Raw genomic sequence first — 18,155 nt, 5'->3', positions numbered from 1 at the left:
GTCAATTTTCAGGTTGATCTTTCTGCAGGGAAGGGGGGATATTTTTGTGTGTCTTATTTTCAGTGTCTTATTTTTTGTGTCATATTTTTACATCTTTGATTCTCTTTTCCATTTGATTGTGAGAAAGGTTTTGATACTGTTTGTAAAGCATTTCCCTTGAATTTCAAGGTTGATGTGATTTTCCTTCCAAATAATTATTGAGGAATGCTGTATTTTGGGTTTGCTTTCTGCTTCAATTTATTTTAAAGTTTTCTTGGCAAAATGTTCCTTGAGGTTTAAAAAAAAAAGGTGCTGTTTTCCAAAAGGAGTAAGGTTTTCAGTGTTTTGTGTTACTCAGCTATTTGAATGGGAAAGTTTGATTCTAATAAAAATTTCCTTTTCCTTTGGCAAATGTTGTTGTTTTTAAAGTCTTCCTAAAGGAAAAGGGAGCTTGGGTGGTTTTTTGTTTTTTTGATAGTTATCTGGAGCCCCCTTCCCTTCCTCTGTGTGCTCCTAACCCCACCATTGTTTTATTATGAGTCTTTGAACTAGATCTCTCTATAGCTGAGAATGGTGGTTGAAAATGGACCCAAACCAGATTATTTCTAGGTGGATATACAAGAAACTAGTTACTCTGGTACCTGGGGTGGCTCTAGGAGCAGCTGGGTGTCTGGAGAGACTTTCATTCCATAGTTGTGGACTGCTAGAACTTTGTTTTTCCCAGGTACCTGTAATAGTGAGTATACACAAAGCAAAATGATTTTTTTTTGTTTGTTTCTGTCATGGGCTAGAGTTACGTGGTATATGAACTTTAAAGGAACCTGGTTTTGAAATTTACCAACTGCAGATTCTATGAGTTTTGCGTCATTTAGGAAAATATTTAAAGACCCGGGTGGACCTATGACCTCAGCATACTACATGTCTGTTTTTTTCCAACCCTTTCCATCCTTGCTTCAGTTGTAAATTGGCCTTGGTTTTGTGGTCCCAGTTGAAAGACTGGCCAACTGTACCCTTCCTTTCAACTGCACTTGCACAACTGCAGATTTTTCTTCTTAGTTGGTTTTCTCTGTTCCTCCCCTTTGCAGCCCTAAGCCTCTTGTGAGTGTCACACGGTCAGCGCGAGAACTACTGGAGGACTTCTCATTGTTCCGGGAGAATCCAGGATCACCTCTCCCTCCTCCAGGGTCCAGGAGCAAGTGAGTGGTACTCTGGGGAAGAGCCCACTGCTGGAAGGACTGCGGGAGGAGATGCCCTGGAGCCAGTGCTAAGGTAGCCGGTCACCTTTTACCCAGGAGCTCTCAGTGCTGTTGCCAGAGCTGGCAGTAGAGCCATTTCAACAAATCATCTCTTTTAATGATCTTTGGCAGACATCAAATCCACACGGTAAATTCTTAGCCACATGTTGTTGGTTTGTAGGAATTCAGTATAAGAAAGTTAGGACTGAGCCCAGGGGTTCTTTATCTTGCATGACCTTGAAGGTAGGCTTTTTTTTTTTGGTGGAGCTGCTAAGTTATCTTTTAACTGTGGCCAAGTTGTTCAAATACCACCAACATTTCCCTGCCAATAAATGCTTCTGCCATTCTTTTCACCTTATAGGAGCACTACTTTTTTTTCCCTTTTAAATAGCCTATGTTTTAGAGTAGCTTTAGGTTCACAGCAAAATTGAGCAGAAAGTACCGAGTTGTCATAGATGCCCCCATCCCCCACCAGACTCTCAGTCTCCCCCCAGTAGAGCAGTCCTTTTATTACAATAGTAAAACCTACATTGACATATTGTTATCACCTAGAGCCCATAGTTTATATTAGGATTTGCTCTTGTACATTCTATGGGTTTGGACAAATATATAGTAGTATGGATCCACCGTTATAGTATCCTATAGAAAAGTTTCATTACCCTAAAAATCCTCTGTACTCTGCCTGTTAATCCTTCCCCAGTCCACTCCCCAGCAACTACCGATCTTTTTATTGTCTCCATACTTTGCCTTTCCCAGAACTACATTTTCGTCATCTGCTTCCTTGGAATACTTTGAAATCCATGTAAAGAAGTCTTCTTTCAGGATGAAATCCTGTGAAGGTTGTGTTAAGCTTTGGGGAAAACACCAATAGCACCTTTAAAATAGAGTCTTTAAGATGTTCTATGAGGGGAGGCCTGATGTACTAAATGTTGGTGGGTGCATCTCTGAGTTAAAAGTCGAGCTTGCCCAGATGCGATTTGAAACTTGTACAAAGAGACAGAAGCAAGAGGTCTCTGCAGCCTCCATAGGCTCATGACTTTTGGGGAAAGGTCTCTAGTAGCTGTCAAATGCTTCCTTTCTCAAGGAAAGTCTAATTTATTATTTTCAAAAATTTTATTCTTTTATAGAAAAGTTTCTTTTTGATTAATTTCAAATGGTACAAAACAGTATAAAGATAAAATTTTCTCCCTTCTCTCTTTTACCCATTGCTAATAATTTGGAACATGCAATTTTTCACATACAGACTTTTTGTAGGTACACAAAATGTACCTATTAATTTGTTTAAAAATTGATGGAACATGACTACACATTTGGTTTTGCAGCTTGCTCTTTCTTCCTGCTTGACATGTGGCAGACATTTTCCCTTTTAAGCAGAATCTCAGTGTAAGTAACAACTGCTTATTGTTCCTTACGTGGCTATAACATAACAACCAGTCCTCAGGAGGGGTTAGCCTATAATTTAAAGGGGGATGCGAAGGGGAGACCTTTCGTATTAGGGTTAAAAAAAAAGTCATGGCTGTTGATATTGGACTTTTAGTCATTAAGGATGTGAGTTTTTATTTTCCAAGGCAGATGATGCACAGCTTTGGGCTGCTGCCGAGGTGGTGGTTATGTCAAGTTTTCATCTTCTGGATGTCTGGAAGGAACTTCTTTGGCACTAGGCTGTGTTAATATATTAGCATAGTTGTTAGTTCTGGCTACTATCCTTGGAACATTTTGAGATATTTTCATGCCCATTTAAGGTGGCATGAGGTTGAATGAGTTTTAAGAGGAAGTAATGAATAACAAGGATGGAATTAAGACACTGACTTTATTTTGCATATATATTTATTTGAGGACGGAAGAGGAGATGATGGCGTTAGTTAATTGCTAACTGTGTGATTCTTAATTATGAAATAGGGTTAAAATGGTTCAGCTCAATAACTTCTTAATGTGGTTGACAGTGAGAATTACCAGATGAAGTTTTTAGATAATCTGGGGCTGGGAATGAATATTTGTCTTGCTGTTATTTTGTAAAATATATATTTTTAGGAAGGTGATAATATAATGAATGTTTATAAGACTTAAAAGGTACAAAAGACTGAAAAATAAATTTCCCTCCTCCCTGTCTCCCATGTGCCCAGTTACCTATCCTAGAGACAACCATTGTTAACCAATTTCTTATGTATTATTCTCTCAGAGATTTCAGGCAGATGTAATATGCCAGCACATAATCTAAAGATTATTACAGTTCTTTTTTCCCCCTAAAATGGTATTATATACTGTTTTGTACTTTTTTCATTGAAATAATATTTCTTGGAAGTTCTTCATATTAATACTGCATTTTCTTAATGCATGCCTAGCATTCCACTGTAGAGATGGGCTCTGATTTAATTACCAGTATTATATTAGTGGCCACATAGATCATTTCCAGTTTTATTATCATGAAGAAGGCTGTAAATATATTTTAAACCTGTTTGTGGAGTTCCCTGGTGGCTTAACAAGTTTAAGGATCCAGCATTGTCACTGCTGTGGCTCAGGTTGCTGCTTTGGCTCAGATTCAGTCCCTGGTCTGAGAACTTTTCCATGCGGTGGGTGAGGTCCCCCCTCCCCCCAAAAAATGTTTGTAAGCATATCTGTAGGATCCATTTCTACTAGTGGAATTGCTGGGTCAAGGATATGCACATTTTAATTTTGGTAAAGTTTTTTCCAAATTTCTCTGTTTATAGAGCTTGCAAAGTTTTAGATTCTACTGGCAATGGATGAGAACCCTGCTTCCTCATACCCTTGCCCATCACAGTATCATTGTCAAACTGGTAGGTTTTCCCCTTTGCCAAATCAATAGATGAAAAATGACAGTTTAATGTAGCTTTAATTTGCATTTTTTCTTATTTTGATTGACATTGAGCATATTTTCATAAGTTTAAAAGTCATTTATATTTCCTGTTCTTTTCCCTCCCTTGATGTCCTCTGTCTGTTTTCTGATGGGGTTATTGAGCTTTTCATTATCAGTTCATAGGAGCTCCTATGCATTAACAAAATTAGCACCCCCCCCCCACACTATTTCTTTCTGTGTGATATGTGATATTTATGTTTGGTCATTTGTATAAAAATAATTATTTTGCCGTGTAGATTATTTAAAATTCTGTTATGCTTAAATTTACCAATTCACTCAACAAATATTTACTGAAAGCCACTTAGGTGTTAAGCACTTGTGCTAGGCAGTAGGTTATATAATAATGGAAATAAGATCGCAGTTCTTGCTCCATGGAGTTTACATTCTAGTAGAAGAGACAGTCAATAAAAGATGTTTAAATATTTATAAAGATAAATACATAATCAAACTTTTTGTGACTTCAGGATTTTGTATCACAGGGAAAAGATCTTTTCCATTCTTAGAGTTAAAAGTGACTATCATGGTTCCTTGTAGTGTCATATGGTTTTTTTTTTAGACTTAAATCTTTGATCCATCTGGAATTTTAGGTATGAATCCAACTTAATTTTTTGCTAGGTGCTCTATTAATTAGGGTAAGGCTGAGTTGCTATAACCAAGGAACTGAAATACACTATGGTTCAAAGAGCAAGGAAGTTGATTTTTTCCTGACTTAACAGTTCCAGTGTAAGCAAAGCAGAACCACGCACATCCGCTGGTCACTGGGATCCAGGTTCCTTCTGTTCTGTGGCTCTAGGAATTGTCACTGTTGTTATCTGCATGGTCATAGCTGGATTGCTACCACATTTGGGTTCCCTCCATGGGAAGGATGAAGAGAAAAGTCTAGGGCAGGCGATCACAGGTCACTCCTACTTCCACTGGTGAGAACTTAGTCATGTGGGCACTCCCAGCTGTGAGGGAGAGTGGGGAATACAGCCTGAGTTGATCAGCATGTGCCCAAGAAGATGCGAAGAAGGAATTTTAGTGGAAAATAAGCAGTCTCCATCATATTGGCTAGTCATTCCAATTTTACTGAATAGTCCCAAATTTCTCTTTCGATTTCTTCAGTATTATACATTCCCAAATAATTGTGGTCTATTTCTGGGCTATCTTTCATGTCGTTGATCTCTCTGCCTATGCATTTGGCAGGATCACACTTTCTTTTAAACTCTTGAAATTAATTTTTTTCCTCTTTGGTGGGGCAGTTCTATTTTACCCAATTTTCACAATCATTTTAAGTGCCCTTTTACAGAACTTTAAAGTTTCATTTTATAGAATTTTCGTATTTATTTGGATGTATGTAGATTTTAAAAAATATATGGGCTTTTGAAGTACTCAAATCTAGTCACTACTCCTTCCCCATTGAGAAGAAAGCCTGTTTAAATGGTTATTGGGATTGTGTTAAATGTGTAGATACCTTTTGTGAGGGAGGGTTCACATCTTTATGACGTTGATTTTTCTTGTTTGGTGATAATGTCACACAGTATTTGGAAAACATTGATCTGGATTCTACAGTCTGTCTCTGTCTTTGACCCGAAACTTATATAATTGAAGTAGGAGAGAGGAGGGATCAACTTATAAGATGTTGTGTTGCTTTTATTTTAATACTCGATTTTTGATTATGACCATGCAGTGCTGTCTGTTTCTCTATAAAGAACTAGTAAACGTGGAACTTAAAACAATATTCCTATCTGAAGGTAAAAAATAGTTAACATCTCAGAAGATTATTACATAAACTTATCTGTGACACAAACCTGGGCAAATTTTTGCACATATGCATGATACACAATGCTGTTAGTTCTTCAGAGTGTGTGTGTGTTAGAGTGCATCTTTTTTTTGAATAGCACACATTCCTCTTTTGTATTCTCCTTTTTATCTTTTTACTATGAAACAGATTTAGGTAGCACACAAAGTATACATAGCCTAGTTAATATTTATAAGGTGAATTTTTTTGCGACCACCACACAGATCAAGAGACAGAATATTAGCGGCCTTCCTAGAGCCCCTTGGCATGTCCCATGCCTGTCATGGTCCCCATGTCTCTCCAGAAATTATCCACTTTCCTGACTTCTGTAGTCATTGCTTCATTGCCTTTCTGCATGGCTTTGTCACCTGCATGTGCTTATCTAGCCACTATAGTTCAGCTTTCTACCTCTGACCTCAGGTTCCCCCTCTAGCCCTTTCCTTTCCTGTTGAAGAACCCAGATGTTTGACCTCCAGTTTCCCACTGGCTGAATTGCCCCCTCATGGTTCAATTCAATGTGTTCTTTTTCTTTTAATGGGGAATGGGCATCCAGAATACTCATAGCTGCTGGGTAAGGCATTGTTTCTAGGCCTTTTTAGTGGATAGAGGACAAATACGTATGAAATTCTCAGTGAGTTCATACTGATGCTTCCAGTTCCTATTCATTTTGTAAGGTTCTTATCTACCCTTTTCTTTGCTTTTTTCATTTTTGGCTACCCTGCAACATATGGAATTCTTAGGCCAGGGATCAGATCCAAGCCACAGTTGTGATCCACGCTGCAGCTGTGGCAACACTGGGTCCCTGTCCCTAACCCACTGTACTGGGTGGGGATCGAACCTTTGTCCCACTGCTCCCAAGACGCCAATGATCCCACCAGTGATCCCATTGTACCACAGTGGGAACACCTTCCCTTTTCTGTGTTACATCTCTAACTCCTTTATTCCGCTCAGAGAAGTTAAGTTCTCTGGGATGATAAAATTTGAATCTGCCATAGTTGTGCTTTTGTGGTCTCTACATGACAGACACAGTGTTCTCAATACCACCACAATCCTAACAGTGCACCACTAGTGATGATAACTGAAAAGTGGTAAAAATAATTCTGTTTTGGTGTGCCATCCCCATTCTCCTCACAGTTTTCCGGGGGGAGGAGCAGGGGATGTTTATAGTTGTTGAAAGTTGAGCAAATTTTAAATACCGGTTAGCTTTTAGATGATATTTGGAGGAGAAGTACTTTTAATTTTGTTAGATGAGATGTTGGTTTTATAGTTATATTTAGAAATAGTCCCTATCTGTTAGAGAATTTGTGGGTGAAATGACGTGACTTCTGGGATTCTCATTAAAATACCTCGGGAAGAAAATGGTCAGAATAGAGGAAATAAGAGTGCTTATTTTTGGAACTGGGTTGGTAGGATGTTGCTTATTTTTAAAACTGGGAGGTCAAAAATAGGCTTTATTATCCTTTTCTCTCTGTATAACTTGAAATGCCTATTATACAGTTTTTTTAAAGATAAATTTTATCAACAGTGAAAAGACAGGGATAAATGATAGAGAAAAAAGGTGGTAAGGAAGGAATAGTCAGGGAAGGGGAGAAATGAGTAAAGAAACTTAACCTGGTGGTTTGGTTCAGCTCCGTGGCCTTGAAGCTGGGTAACATCTTGAGTGAGAAGAAGGGACGGTTAAGGTGCGAGGCCTCGAGGAAAGCCAGCGTTTAAGAGATGCATAGCAGAGGAGGACCAAGGTCCAAACTATAAAAGACAGTAGAGAGATGAAGCCTTTACATCCCAGGCAGGGAAAAGCCCGGTGGAAGACGAGAGTCCTGAGCCCTGCCACGCTGCACAGTGGACCGTGACACATCCCTCAGCATTCTCAGCATCAGCAAAATTGCCAGGGGGCCAGGGACTTCCTAGGCCTTATTGCAGGGCAATCAAATAAAAATCTTGGGGGCTGGGGAGGGTGAGGCTTTTGGAGTTTGAGTTTTGGAAAGCTCCCCTGTGAATCTGAAGGATAAGGTGGAGTGTATGCAGAAGATAGAACCTTAGCCAGAGGCGTGCTAGCATTGAACTGGATGCAGGAGAGGGAGAGCGTGGAAGGAGCTTTGTGAGTGCTCTTTCTAGAAGGTTTCCTATGAGAGGATGAACAGTGTAGATGTGGGAGGACCTGGGGCTGAGGGAGTTGGTGGTTGCTGAAATGGTTGTTACTTAGAATAATGTGAGAGAGGTTTGTCTCTTAGTGTGGAGGCAGAATGGTTCCTCTTGTGGGTCAGGCCAAGCACGAGGTGAGCCCTCTAACCAGCACAGAGGTTGTTCTTTGGCAAGAACTTGAGTTTTGTTGGCTCAGAGGAAGCTTGGAAGTCATCACCATGGATTAGGTGTTCTTTCTGTTTGTTAATATTTTGAATTATGCATTGAAAGAGGGAGGAGAGGTACTCAAGTCTTTGCAGAGGTACCCCTGCTTCTCAAGTCCTGACTGGGCCTTTGAGACCATCCCTGAGAAAGAAGGATGCAGTGGGGTTTTTATGGCCACTGACATTGGCCCTGTTTTCCTGCTCAGCACTCCTCCTGCTCCTCTGCACATTCTGGTCTCTCTTTTTTTGGTTTCCTTTTCTTCACATTCAGGTGAGTCTCAAATGTGTAGACCCTCCAAGAGGGGTTGCCTGGTACAGAGTGGTGTTTTTCAGTTATTTGCTTTGGGATCGACTGTTGGAGGGATTCCCACATATTCTGGATTTCCTAATGTTGGCCAAAGGTTGTGGGGAGAGGACAGAGGTGAGTACCCCATACCCCTGTTTTTCTCTGTCTTGGGTCTTTGTTTCATTAGAGATTGGATTCACCACTTCTACTCTGTAGGCTTTCTGCCTCTGTGTACTTGGGAGTATCCTGTTTCCTAGGTTTTGCTTCTTTCTTTCCATTTAGTAGAGTGCATTTACTTTTACCTTCCCATTAATAACTAATTTAGGTCGTTTGAGTGTTTGGTGGTTTTTTTTTTTTTTTTTTTTTTTTTTTGGTTGCACCTGACTTCGGGTCTCTTTCTACCTGGTGTCAGAGCCTCTCCCTGCCTCATCCCCACTCCTTGTTTTCTGTTGTGGTTACTTCTATGCTAACTCGTTCAGCTTGTACACTGACCCTGCGTACACGGCTCATTTTCTTTCTCATGATCGTATTTATACTTTTGATGGATATATTTAAATGAACAGCTGTGCATTTGTTGAGTCATACCACAATTATCTGATTCTGCTTTAGCTGCGCGACTGGCAAAAGCATATTTCAAGCTAAGTTGTGAGAGAATTCCATTAATCACATTCTAGCTGGGGGAGGGGAAAGGAGAAAGACTGCTAAGAAAAGTCTTTTTAAAGATTAATGTTAATTAGTTGTTCCATCATTTTAGAATAGATGGGTTTGGTTGCTATTTAAGGTATCACCTGAAGAAACTTTATAAAGATGTAAATAATTGCAAAGGTTTAGTGGTATCAGCTTTGTAGGCTGAATTCCCTGGAATTGTTGATGTGGGGTTAAAGTTAGTAGCTGGTCTATTTAAATAGATAAGGTTTTTGTTTGTTTGTTTGTTTGTTCTTTAAGAGTTTTTTTCTGTAAAGACTGGTGTTCTTGAGTCAGCATTCCCTGAATTCTTTGGCTGAGTATTTTGTTTTAAGCCCTCTGAACAGATAACATGATACAGAAGATGTTACAACTTTCTTTTTCTTCAAATGTATTAATTGCTAATTGTAACCACTGATTGAGTCTTTGGCTTCCATCAGCCAGATCTATTTTTCTCCTGACACTTCCTCAGGGTTCTTTCTGAAGGTTATTAATAGGCATGGAAGCATGGCTTTCCAAATAGCCTCAATAACTGTTAGAAGACTGCAGGGGGCGGGGTGGGAGGGTTTGTGGATAACATGTCAATTTCTGACTTGTAGGCGATATATTTTCAAGCTACAGAAGCTGTCTCAGAGGTCACTGGGGATGGCTCTGGGCAGATCAGCTGGTGTCTGCAACTAGAGATTCAAGCAGTGCTGTCCAAATGGGATAGTGTCCACCAGGGACTTGTCTGGTATACCCAGAGTCTGCCAGCCGTCTTTTTGTTTGGCTGCTTATCTTGGATGACACCCTTGAAAACTGAAATCCAACTTACAAATGATATCTCTGAATTTATCTCAAATACCTGGTTGCAGCTGTATTATTACCTTGGGGATGAGGAGCAGCCACCTCCTCTTGCCAGGCTGTATAAAATGCTTTAAATTTCACCTTCCTCTCCCCAGCAAGACCCAAGTGTAGCACAAAGATGTTACAATTAATGTGTTTTAATTTATATTGAGTTCCTAGTATGTGCCAGGCACAGGGATGTAGCTGTGAGCCAGACAAACGTTTGACTCTCATGCTGAGACTCTCATCTCACACAATTTTGGTGTGTGGAATCAGGAGGGATGGGAATGGAGAGACATGGTAAGCGCCAGTAGACTAATACATAAATGCAAACTTCACACAGCAGTAAGGGCTGTGAAGAAGATGGCAGAGCAGTGTAAAGCAGGGGTGAAGGTGAGGCGGTCTGAGGCAGGAATGGGCTTGAGTGTGGGTGGAGTGTGGATGAGAAGGGCTCTGATCAGGCTGGAGTATGATGCGTAGTTTTTCTCATCTCCACAGAAACATGCTTCAGTGTCTCCCATTAAAAAAAAAAAAAAAAAAAAAAGAAAGAAAATGGAGTTCCCTTGTGGCTCAGTGGTTAACGAATCTGACTTGGAACCATGAGGTTGCCGGTTCGATCCCTGGCCTTGCTCAGTGGGTTAAGGATTCGGCGTTGCCGTGAGCTGTGGTGTAGGTCGCAGACGCAGCTCAGATTCCGCATTGTGGCTGTGGTGTAGGCCAGCGGCCACAGATCCGATTAGACCCCTAGCCTGGGAACCTCCATATGCTGCGGGAGCAGCCCTAGAAAAGGCAAAAAGACCAAAAAAAAAAAAAAAAAAAAAAAAAAAAGGCGAGGGGGGGGAGTTCCCTGCTGTGTGGCTCAGCGGGTTACAAACCTGACTGGTGTCAGGAAAAATGTGGGTTTGATCCCTGGCCTCGCTCAGTGGGTTAAGGATCTGGTGTTGCCGTAAGCTGCAGCATAGGTCCCAGCCATAGCTCAGATCCCAATGTTGCTGTGGATGTTGCAGAGGCTGGCAGCTGCAACTCTCTTTCAACCCCTAGCCTGGGAACTTTCATATCCCATGGATGTAGCCCTAAAAAGCCAAAAAAAAAAAAAAAAAAAAAAAAGAGCGAGAAATACATACCTTTCTGGTGCTAACATCTTTTTTATTTCTCTTCCCCTCACTGTTCCCATTATTATAGGTTAATAATACTAGCCTTAGCATTGAACAGCTGTGTCAGATGGCAGTGCCTGAGACACTATTTGTCTAGTAACAAGAGGACTTAAAAGGTCTGCACTCTTAGGCTGAGGGGAAAGTGCAGACAGCCTTGGCAATGAGACATAGGGCAGAGAGGACCCAACCTGGAGGACTTCGGGAGGAAGTAAGGTTTTGGATGGACTTCACAGTTGCTCATGTGAGAGTTGCATTGGTGGGTGAGTGGGTGGGGGGAATAACAGGGTCTTTCCTGGCAGGAGGTTGAAATAAACAAAAATTGTCTCAGTTTGTAAACTGGAGGGAGAGGAGCCCTGAGCTACCTAAGAGCAAACCAGCTGGGAGATGATGGGCCCTATCAGTTGAAACAAAGCAGGACAGCCATGGCTATTTGATACAGAGGGAATGAAGTGGAAAATGAGGGAGAGTTTCCATGTAGTCAAGCGTGTCAAAATAAAACTTAGTCTTGGGATACTGGTAAGGTTTCTGGTGGGTGATCAAAACATGGGTATCTTAGGAGCTCTACTTAGTGATTATAAGTATATCCGGTAGGGGTTTAGCAAAGTCAGTTTTGACCTGTGTACAGTTAAAATAAACCTACTGGGGATTCTTTGGTTCTTACATGGTAGCTTAACTTAAACCTTTTACTTATTTTCATTCAATTAAGCCTCATTTCCCTCACCCCCCCTTTTTTTTCCTTAACAGATTATATTATTTTTTTCCCATCCTTTCCAAACTATGTCTTGGGTCCATCTGTCACAGCTGGAATGTTTGTAGTGTAACTCTTTTAGTCAAAACCCTTTCTTTCCTGAAATAATCTGTAATTATTTCCTCTAACTACAGGATGAACTGATCCAGGGGCTGGGTTTCAGTTCTATAGGACTTGTCCAAGAAGCTATTTGTATTCATCTATCTCGAAAGATCAAATTACATGCTAATATTCTGAAAGTAACCACCCCCCCCACCAAACCCTCCCACAGCAGTGTAGTCTATATAAAACCAAGCCCTGGCAACTTGCACGTTGCCAGTTCAGACAGAGTGTGGTGTTAAAAATATTTCACAGGTCATTTGTGAACTGGAGAAAAGACCCTGACTTAACTTATATGGTATGATGGCTTTGGTTTTAGCCTTTCTTTGCAGCTATAACTGACAGCCCATGTCTCTCTTCACCCTTTCTGAAGGCCCAGGTAGTTGGGAGCAAGCTGCCCTTGGGTTCTCTCTCTGTTTGTTGAACATTAGAAGAGACATAACTGTTGTCACATAAAGGCTGATTATTGTCCCACTTGGAGAGGTGATGGTTGTAAGTATACTTTCCCTCAAAGTTTTATGTATAGAGGTTGGCTTACTAACTTTGCCCCCAGATGTGCCTGACTTACACTAATTCCTGTTTTTGTTTTGAGATGTGAGTCACAGGAGAATTGAGGAATGGGGCTGGGAGGTAGGAGGTGGAAACCACTTGTGTGCTAGCAGTGTGGCTTGTTTTTCCTTTCACACCACAGTCTTTTTTTTTTTTTTTTTTTTTTTTTCTCCACGGGTGGGGGAGATCATCTGAGGTTACAGAGTATATGAAATAAATTTTGAGGTTAAAAAATGGAAATAGGGCATGATTGAAAAGTGGCTCAAATACCCCTGAGGACTGACTGACTATCTTTCTTTCTCTTTCTTTCTTTCTTTCTTTCCTTTTTAGGGCTGCACGTGTGGCAATGGCAGGTTTTTTTGTTTTTTTGTTTTCTAAGAGGAAAATCAAAATGCTTCAAGTGCAGAAAGTATTAAAGCTTAGGTAAAATGTTAAGGATGACAAAAGCAGATTGCTGAACTGTGACTGGCTGGTTTAATGAAGGTTGTGAGTGGTGGTAGATTAGGAACTGAATTCTGGTCAGATGGCTTCGGGTTTGTCTTTGGGCCCTTGAGCAAGTTACTTCTACCTACCTATTTTCTTATCTGTAAAATGGGATTGATATGAGTCTTTATTTTAGAGTATATTGGGGAGAGAGTGAACAAGGTGATACATATGATCCGTAAGCACAGTGTCTCACTGGTTGGGAAGTGCCACTACTGCTGCTCTAATAATGATGGAATGTGAGCAGTGAACCAGGGAAAGCAGAATCACTCTAATGCTTTTTTTGCTTTGCCTCTACCTTTTATATGAAAGAGAAAGTTTTTTTTTTTTCTTTTTTTTTTTTTTCCTTTTCCTTATGAAAGGAGTAGCATAGGCCCCATAAGAAGGAAAAGAACTGTCATTGAACTGTTGTGACAACCCTTACCAGTGGTGAGTGAGCGACAGCATGTGGATGGTCGAAAAGTCATTCAAAATAGGGATGGGTGAACATACAACCTGTCTTTTAAAATTCTTTCTGACTTGGAGATTGTTAGATGTTGAATGGAGAAGAATTATAAGAAAGCCCATGTTGAATGAGTAGGTGCTCAGTAAATTATATGTTGAACAAATGGACAAACCAAAGCCTAGGCCACAGGTCAATCAGATGAACACTTTGTTGAATTTTCCTATGGGAAACACTCTGAAGGTTCATCCTATAGCTCTCCCTTCATCTGCAACATATAGATAACAAGTTGTATGCTGTTTGTAAATCTAGGTTTTCAAAGTATCTTTTATTCTTTATTTTTTAATTAGAGTACAGTTGATTTACAGTGTGTGTCCATTTCTGCTGTACACCGTAGTGACCCAGTCGTACATATATATACATTCTTTTTCTCATACCATCTTCCTTCATGATCTACCCCAAGGGATTGGACATAATCCTCTGTGCTGTACAGTTGGACCTCCTTGCTTATCCATTCCAAATACAGCAGTTTGCATTTACCAACCCCAAACTCCTGCATTCCATTCCCACCCTCCCTCTCCCCTGGCAACCAAAAGTCTGCTCTCCGGGTCCATGATCTGTTCTATAGACAGGATCATTTGTGCCATATAGAAATACCTTTTATTCTTATAGTAAGATTATCAACTAGATGCTTAATGTGATTCTAAGGGTTGTATATAGAAGTATATTATACTCTTGATGATTCTGTGACTGACATCAAAATGCTTTGTGATTTTGGGGGGGGAATGTATTGCAGTGTGTCTGTGGTTTTATCCAGCTGTAAAATTGTGATGAGCAAAAGAAGTGCCAAACTTGGTTTCAAGCCCACACATGTTAAAAATTGAGCTAAACACCAGTTCCTTAACTGGATATCAGTCTGATCTATAAATGGAGTTTGAAAACTACCATGGGATTTGGAAAGTGGCTCTGTTTTGCCCGGGTTTTGCCTGTTTTTAGTAGAATATCCTGGGATGTTTTATCGCCCAAGAGAGTAGTTCTGAGACATTGTATGAGATGGTAATGATTTAAAGGGGGCACCATAGTTAAGACAGGAGGTCCTTAATTGTTTTTGTTTTTTTGTTTTTTGTTTTTTGCAAGTCCTAGGTGTCTTGGCCTTTGTTTGGATTCTGTGGCTCATTCATTTTTATTTTTATTTTTATTTTTTTTCCTAGGGCCACATCTGCCATATATGGAAATTCCTAGGCTAGGAGTTAACTTGGAGCTACAGCTACTGGCCTATGCCACAGCCATATTAATGCAGGATCCAAGCCACATCTGTGACCTGCATATCAGCTCACGGCAACACCAGATCCCTGACCCGCTGAGTGAGGCCAGAGATCAAACCCTTATCCTCATAGGTACTAGTCAGGTTCGTTTCTGCTGAGACACAATAGGGATTCCTTAACTGTTTTCTGAATAGCTCTTCACCTTGTGTCTGAAATATCAAGATCAGCTACCAGGGATAGAGGGCCCTATCTAAGAACAAAAATAAAGACGTTGGTATACATTGGAGGCAAAAATTCATACTCTGGATGAATTTCAGATAATATTCTGTAATCCCCATTAGTTTATGAGTATTTTTGCTTAGGGATTTTGGCCTTAGAACATTGGAAAAGGATTTGGTTGGACCTAAAGGAGATAGACACTGGTGTACCTTCTTATCATAGTTCTATGTCGCATTTAAAAAGTATTTAACTGTGGGCATAAAATATTATTCCTATGTGAAATAGATATCTATTGCCTTTTCCCTTGTCCAGTAGACTTCTTGTCGACTTCTGTGATGTTAGAGAGTTTATAAAGCGATTTCTCAACCTGTGGAACAGTAGTATTTTTGTCAGGTATTGAACAAATGATTAGCCTAAAATATCTGGTACTATCTGGTTAATCTGGTATGGTAGAAGGATTGAGCATTTAATAGTAAGACAGTGATTTTCAAAGCATGATCCAGGATCATCTGGAGTTTCCAAGACTTTCTCATGGGTTCCACAGGTCCTTCTTCCTTCAGTGACATAGGTTTTCATATTGTGAAGCTGTGGAGTTCCCGTTGTGGTGCAGTGGTTAACGAATCTGACTAGAAACCATGAGGTTGTGGGTTCGATCCCTGGCCTCGCTCAATGGGTTAAGGATCTGGCATTGCCGTGAGCTGTGGTGTAGGTCGCAGACGCGGCTTGGATCCCACATTGCTGTGGCTCTGGCACAGGCTGGCGGCTACAGCTCCGATTGGACCCCTAGCCCGGGAACCTCCATATGCTGTGAGTGTAGCCCTAGAAAAGACAAAAAAAAAAAAATATTGTGAAGCTGTAGTATCTGTATACTTCAGCAAATATGACATAACAGATTGAATGCAGAGTCATAAATGAGAATTCAGTTGCTTTCTACTAAGCCAAATATAGAGATTTGCAAAAATGCAAAATAATGCTGCTTTCCTCACTACATTTTTGGGGGGCTCTATAGTTATTTTTTTAATTTATAAAAAATAGGGTAATACACTTCTTGTTACTTTAACACAAATATAGTATTTACAAAATTCTCCATTTTAATTTCTAATGAGTAAATGTTGATAGAAATAGTCCACATAGACAAGCTCCTTAGAGTCCTTAATAATTTTTAAGAGTATGAAAAGATTTTGAGGCCAAAAAGTTTGAAAGCCAGGGGAGTAAAACATCCCTGAACTCTTGAATTATTGCTACTCTCTTTTCTCACCACCCATTCCTCTTTTTTGCCAACCCACATCTGAAACTCCTTAGCCAAAAATACTTGAGAGTAATGGAGTTGAAAAAACAATGTTTTCCTTTTAGTATATTCTAAAATTAGAAATAGGTCCTTGAGACTTCAAGTTGGGACTTTAGCATATAAAATGAGTTTTATAATTAAAATATGATCAGGACATTTATTCCAGAATATTCTCCTTTCTACAATTCTTTTCCTTTTGAAAGAATTGCTTTTAATAGTTGAATTAACTGGTCAGCAGAGATACTCCAGGCACTGAACAAAATGGCAACCATTAAAGTGATTTTTGGCAGATTTTGAGCTATTTATAAACAGCAGATTCGTTTGGAAGCCAGAATTTATAATTTTTTTTTCCTATTTTCCATTTATGAGCCTAAATTATTATTTTAATTTTGCTTGTACAATAATAATCTGTAAAAAGATATTTGGGGGCATGGGCTTTTATTGACTTTGTGACAGAAAAAAAAATACTAACGGCAATTGTCTTTTAGAGTTATTTTTTAAATAGTAAAAGGATTCTTTTTCTTCTTCTTTTTTGTTATTTTAGGGCTGCTGCACCCATGGCACATGGAAGTTCCCAAGCTAGGGGTCACATTGGAGCTTCAGCCACCAGCCTATATCACAGTTCAGGGCAATGCCAGATCCTTTAACCCAGTGGGTGAGGCCAGGGATCAAACCTGTATCCTCATGAATACTGGTTGGATTCTTAATCTGCTGAGCCACAACTGGAATCCCAGTGAAAGGATTCTTGATTTTGAAGCTTGACGCTTATTAACTGCTGACTTTTATTATTACCTGAACTAAATTCTAGAGGGTAAAGCTACAGAGATGATAAATGTCTTAATCCTGCTGTTCCTTTGCAGGTGTGTACGTGTTTGGATGTTGAGGTTAGGGGGGAATTGTTAATTCTTTGGAATTTAAAGTTAAATGGAGCTGATTAGTTCAGGGAGAATTTGTATTCAGCAAATATTACATGTGCCCCTTACTCTGGTAGTGTTGAACAAAATAGACTGTAGATTTTGTTACCATGAAGTTTACAGTCTAGTGAGGGAGACAGATGTTCAAAAGCACACACAACTATGCATATATAATTTTTAATTATGATAAGTGCTATGAAGGAAAATTAACAAAGCGGTATATGAGAGTGTATCGAGGGTATATGAGGGTTTAAGGAAGCTTCTAGAAAGAAGTGACACTTAAGTTGAGACTTGAAGGATGAGTAGGTATTTGCCAGGTTGGGTCCTGAAAGAGGGTCCAGTCATGGGGAGCATCATCTATACAGTGGTCCAGAGATAGGCAGGAAGCTGGATGGTTGGAGACCTGGGAGAATGGGTGGAGAGGGGCCTTGAGGACAGTGAACGTGGAGTGGTGAGAGGGGGCTTATTACTAGGGCTTACCATGTTTTACTGAGGTTCTGATAGAGAAACCTCTCCAGGCTCCTTAGGTATTCTCTCCTTATAACTCTTCTCTTTGGGCTCTCTGTGTCCTAGCCTGGTATTTTAGTCACATGTAAAATAGGTCTTTTAAGTCCTCAGAATACATCATGCTTCTCTTGGCCGCAGGGCCTGTATAGAAGCTGAGAAGCTGTGCCTTTTTCCTTACATGCCCTCCTGTCTCCAGCACAGAGTGCTACCCACCCCAATACACACACACACACGCACGCACGCACGCACGCACGCACGCATACACAGGCAGGCTCATGCACTCATCCTTTTGAATGAATAGTACCTCCTATTTATTTTCCTAGTTCCTATTTAGATATAATCTCCCCAGGGAAGCCTTTCCACCCGCCAGAAAATCTCAGATTGTTTTGCTAGCAGTCTTATTTAACCATATTTCTTCTTAGCACTTAATTCAGGTTTTAATTGTACGCTCTTTCAGATGATTATTTGATTATAACCT

General features: G+C 40.1%; 1 protein-coding gene across 13 annotated transcripts in view; it reads left to right on the top strand.

Annotated features, from left to right (window-relative positions):
- The window catches only part of ACVR1 (activin A receptor type 1), a 142,176-nt gene that overhangs the window by 55,939 nt on the left and 68,082 nt on the right, over positions 1–18,155 (top strand). For 3 of the 13 annotated variants that reach the window (XM_001927798.7, XM_021076457.1, XM_021076453.1), the window contains exon 2: positions 1,065–1,248. The exons of 2 other annotated variants lie outside the window; for them this stretch is intronic. Coding sequence is in view for 2 of the 11 variants with exons in the window: in XM_021076451.1 (XP_020932110.1) it covers positions 2,560–2,597 (38 nt within the window). In the remaining 9 variants the exon portion in view is untranslated. Of the gene's footprint in view, positions 1–1,064; positions 1,363–2,536; positions 2,598–3,922; positions 4,010–12,339; positions 12,503–18,155 lie in introns of those variants that run through there. 8 more of the 13 variants (XM_021076449.1, XM_021076448.1, XM_021076451.1 and 5 more) reach the window with 7 other exon arrangements.

This window comes from Sus scrofa, chromosome 15, assembly GCF_000003025.6.
Source record: "Sus scrofa isolate TJ Tabasco breed Duroc chromosome 15, Sscrofa11.1, whole genome shotgun sequence".
NCBI lineage: Eukaryota > Metazoa > Chordata > Mammalia > Artiodactyla > Suidae > Sus > Sus scrofa.
This window is presented reverse-complemented; position numbering and strand designations above follow the sequence as displayed.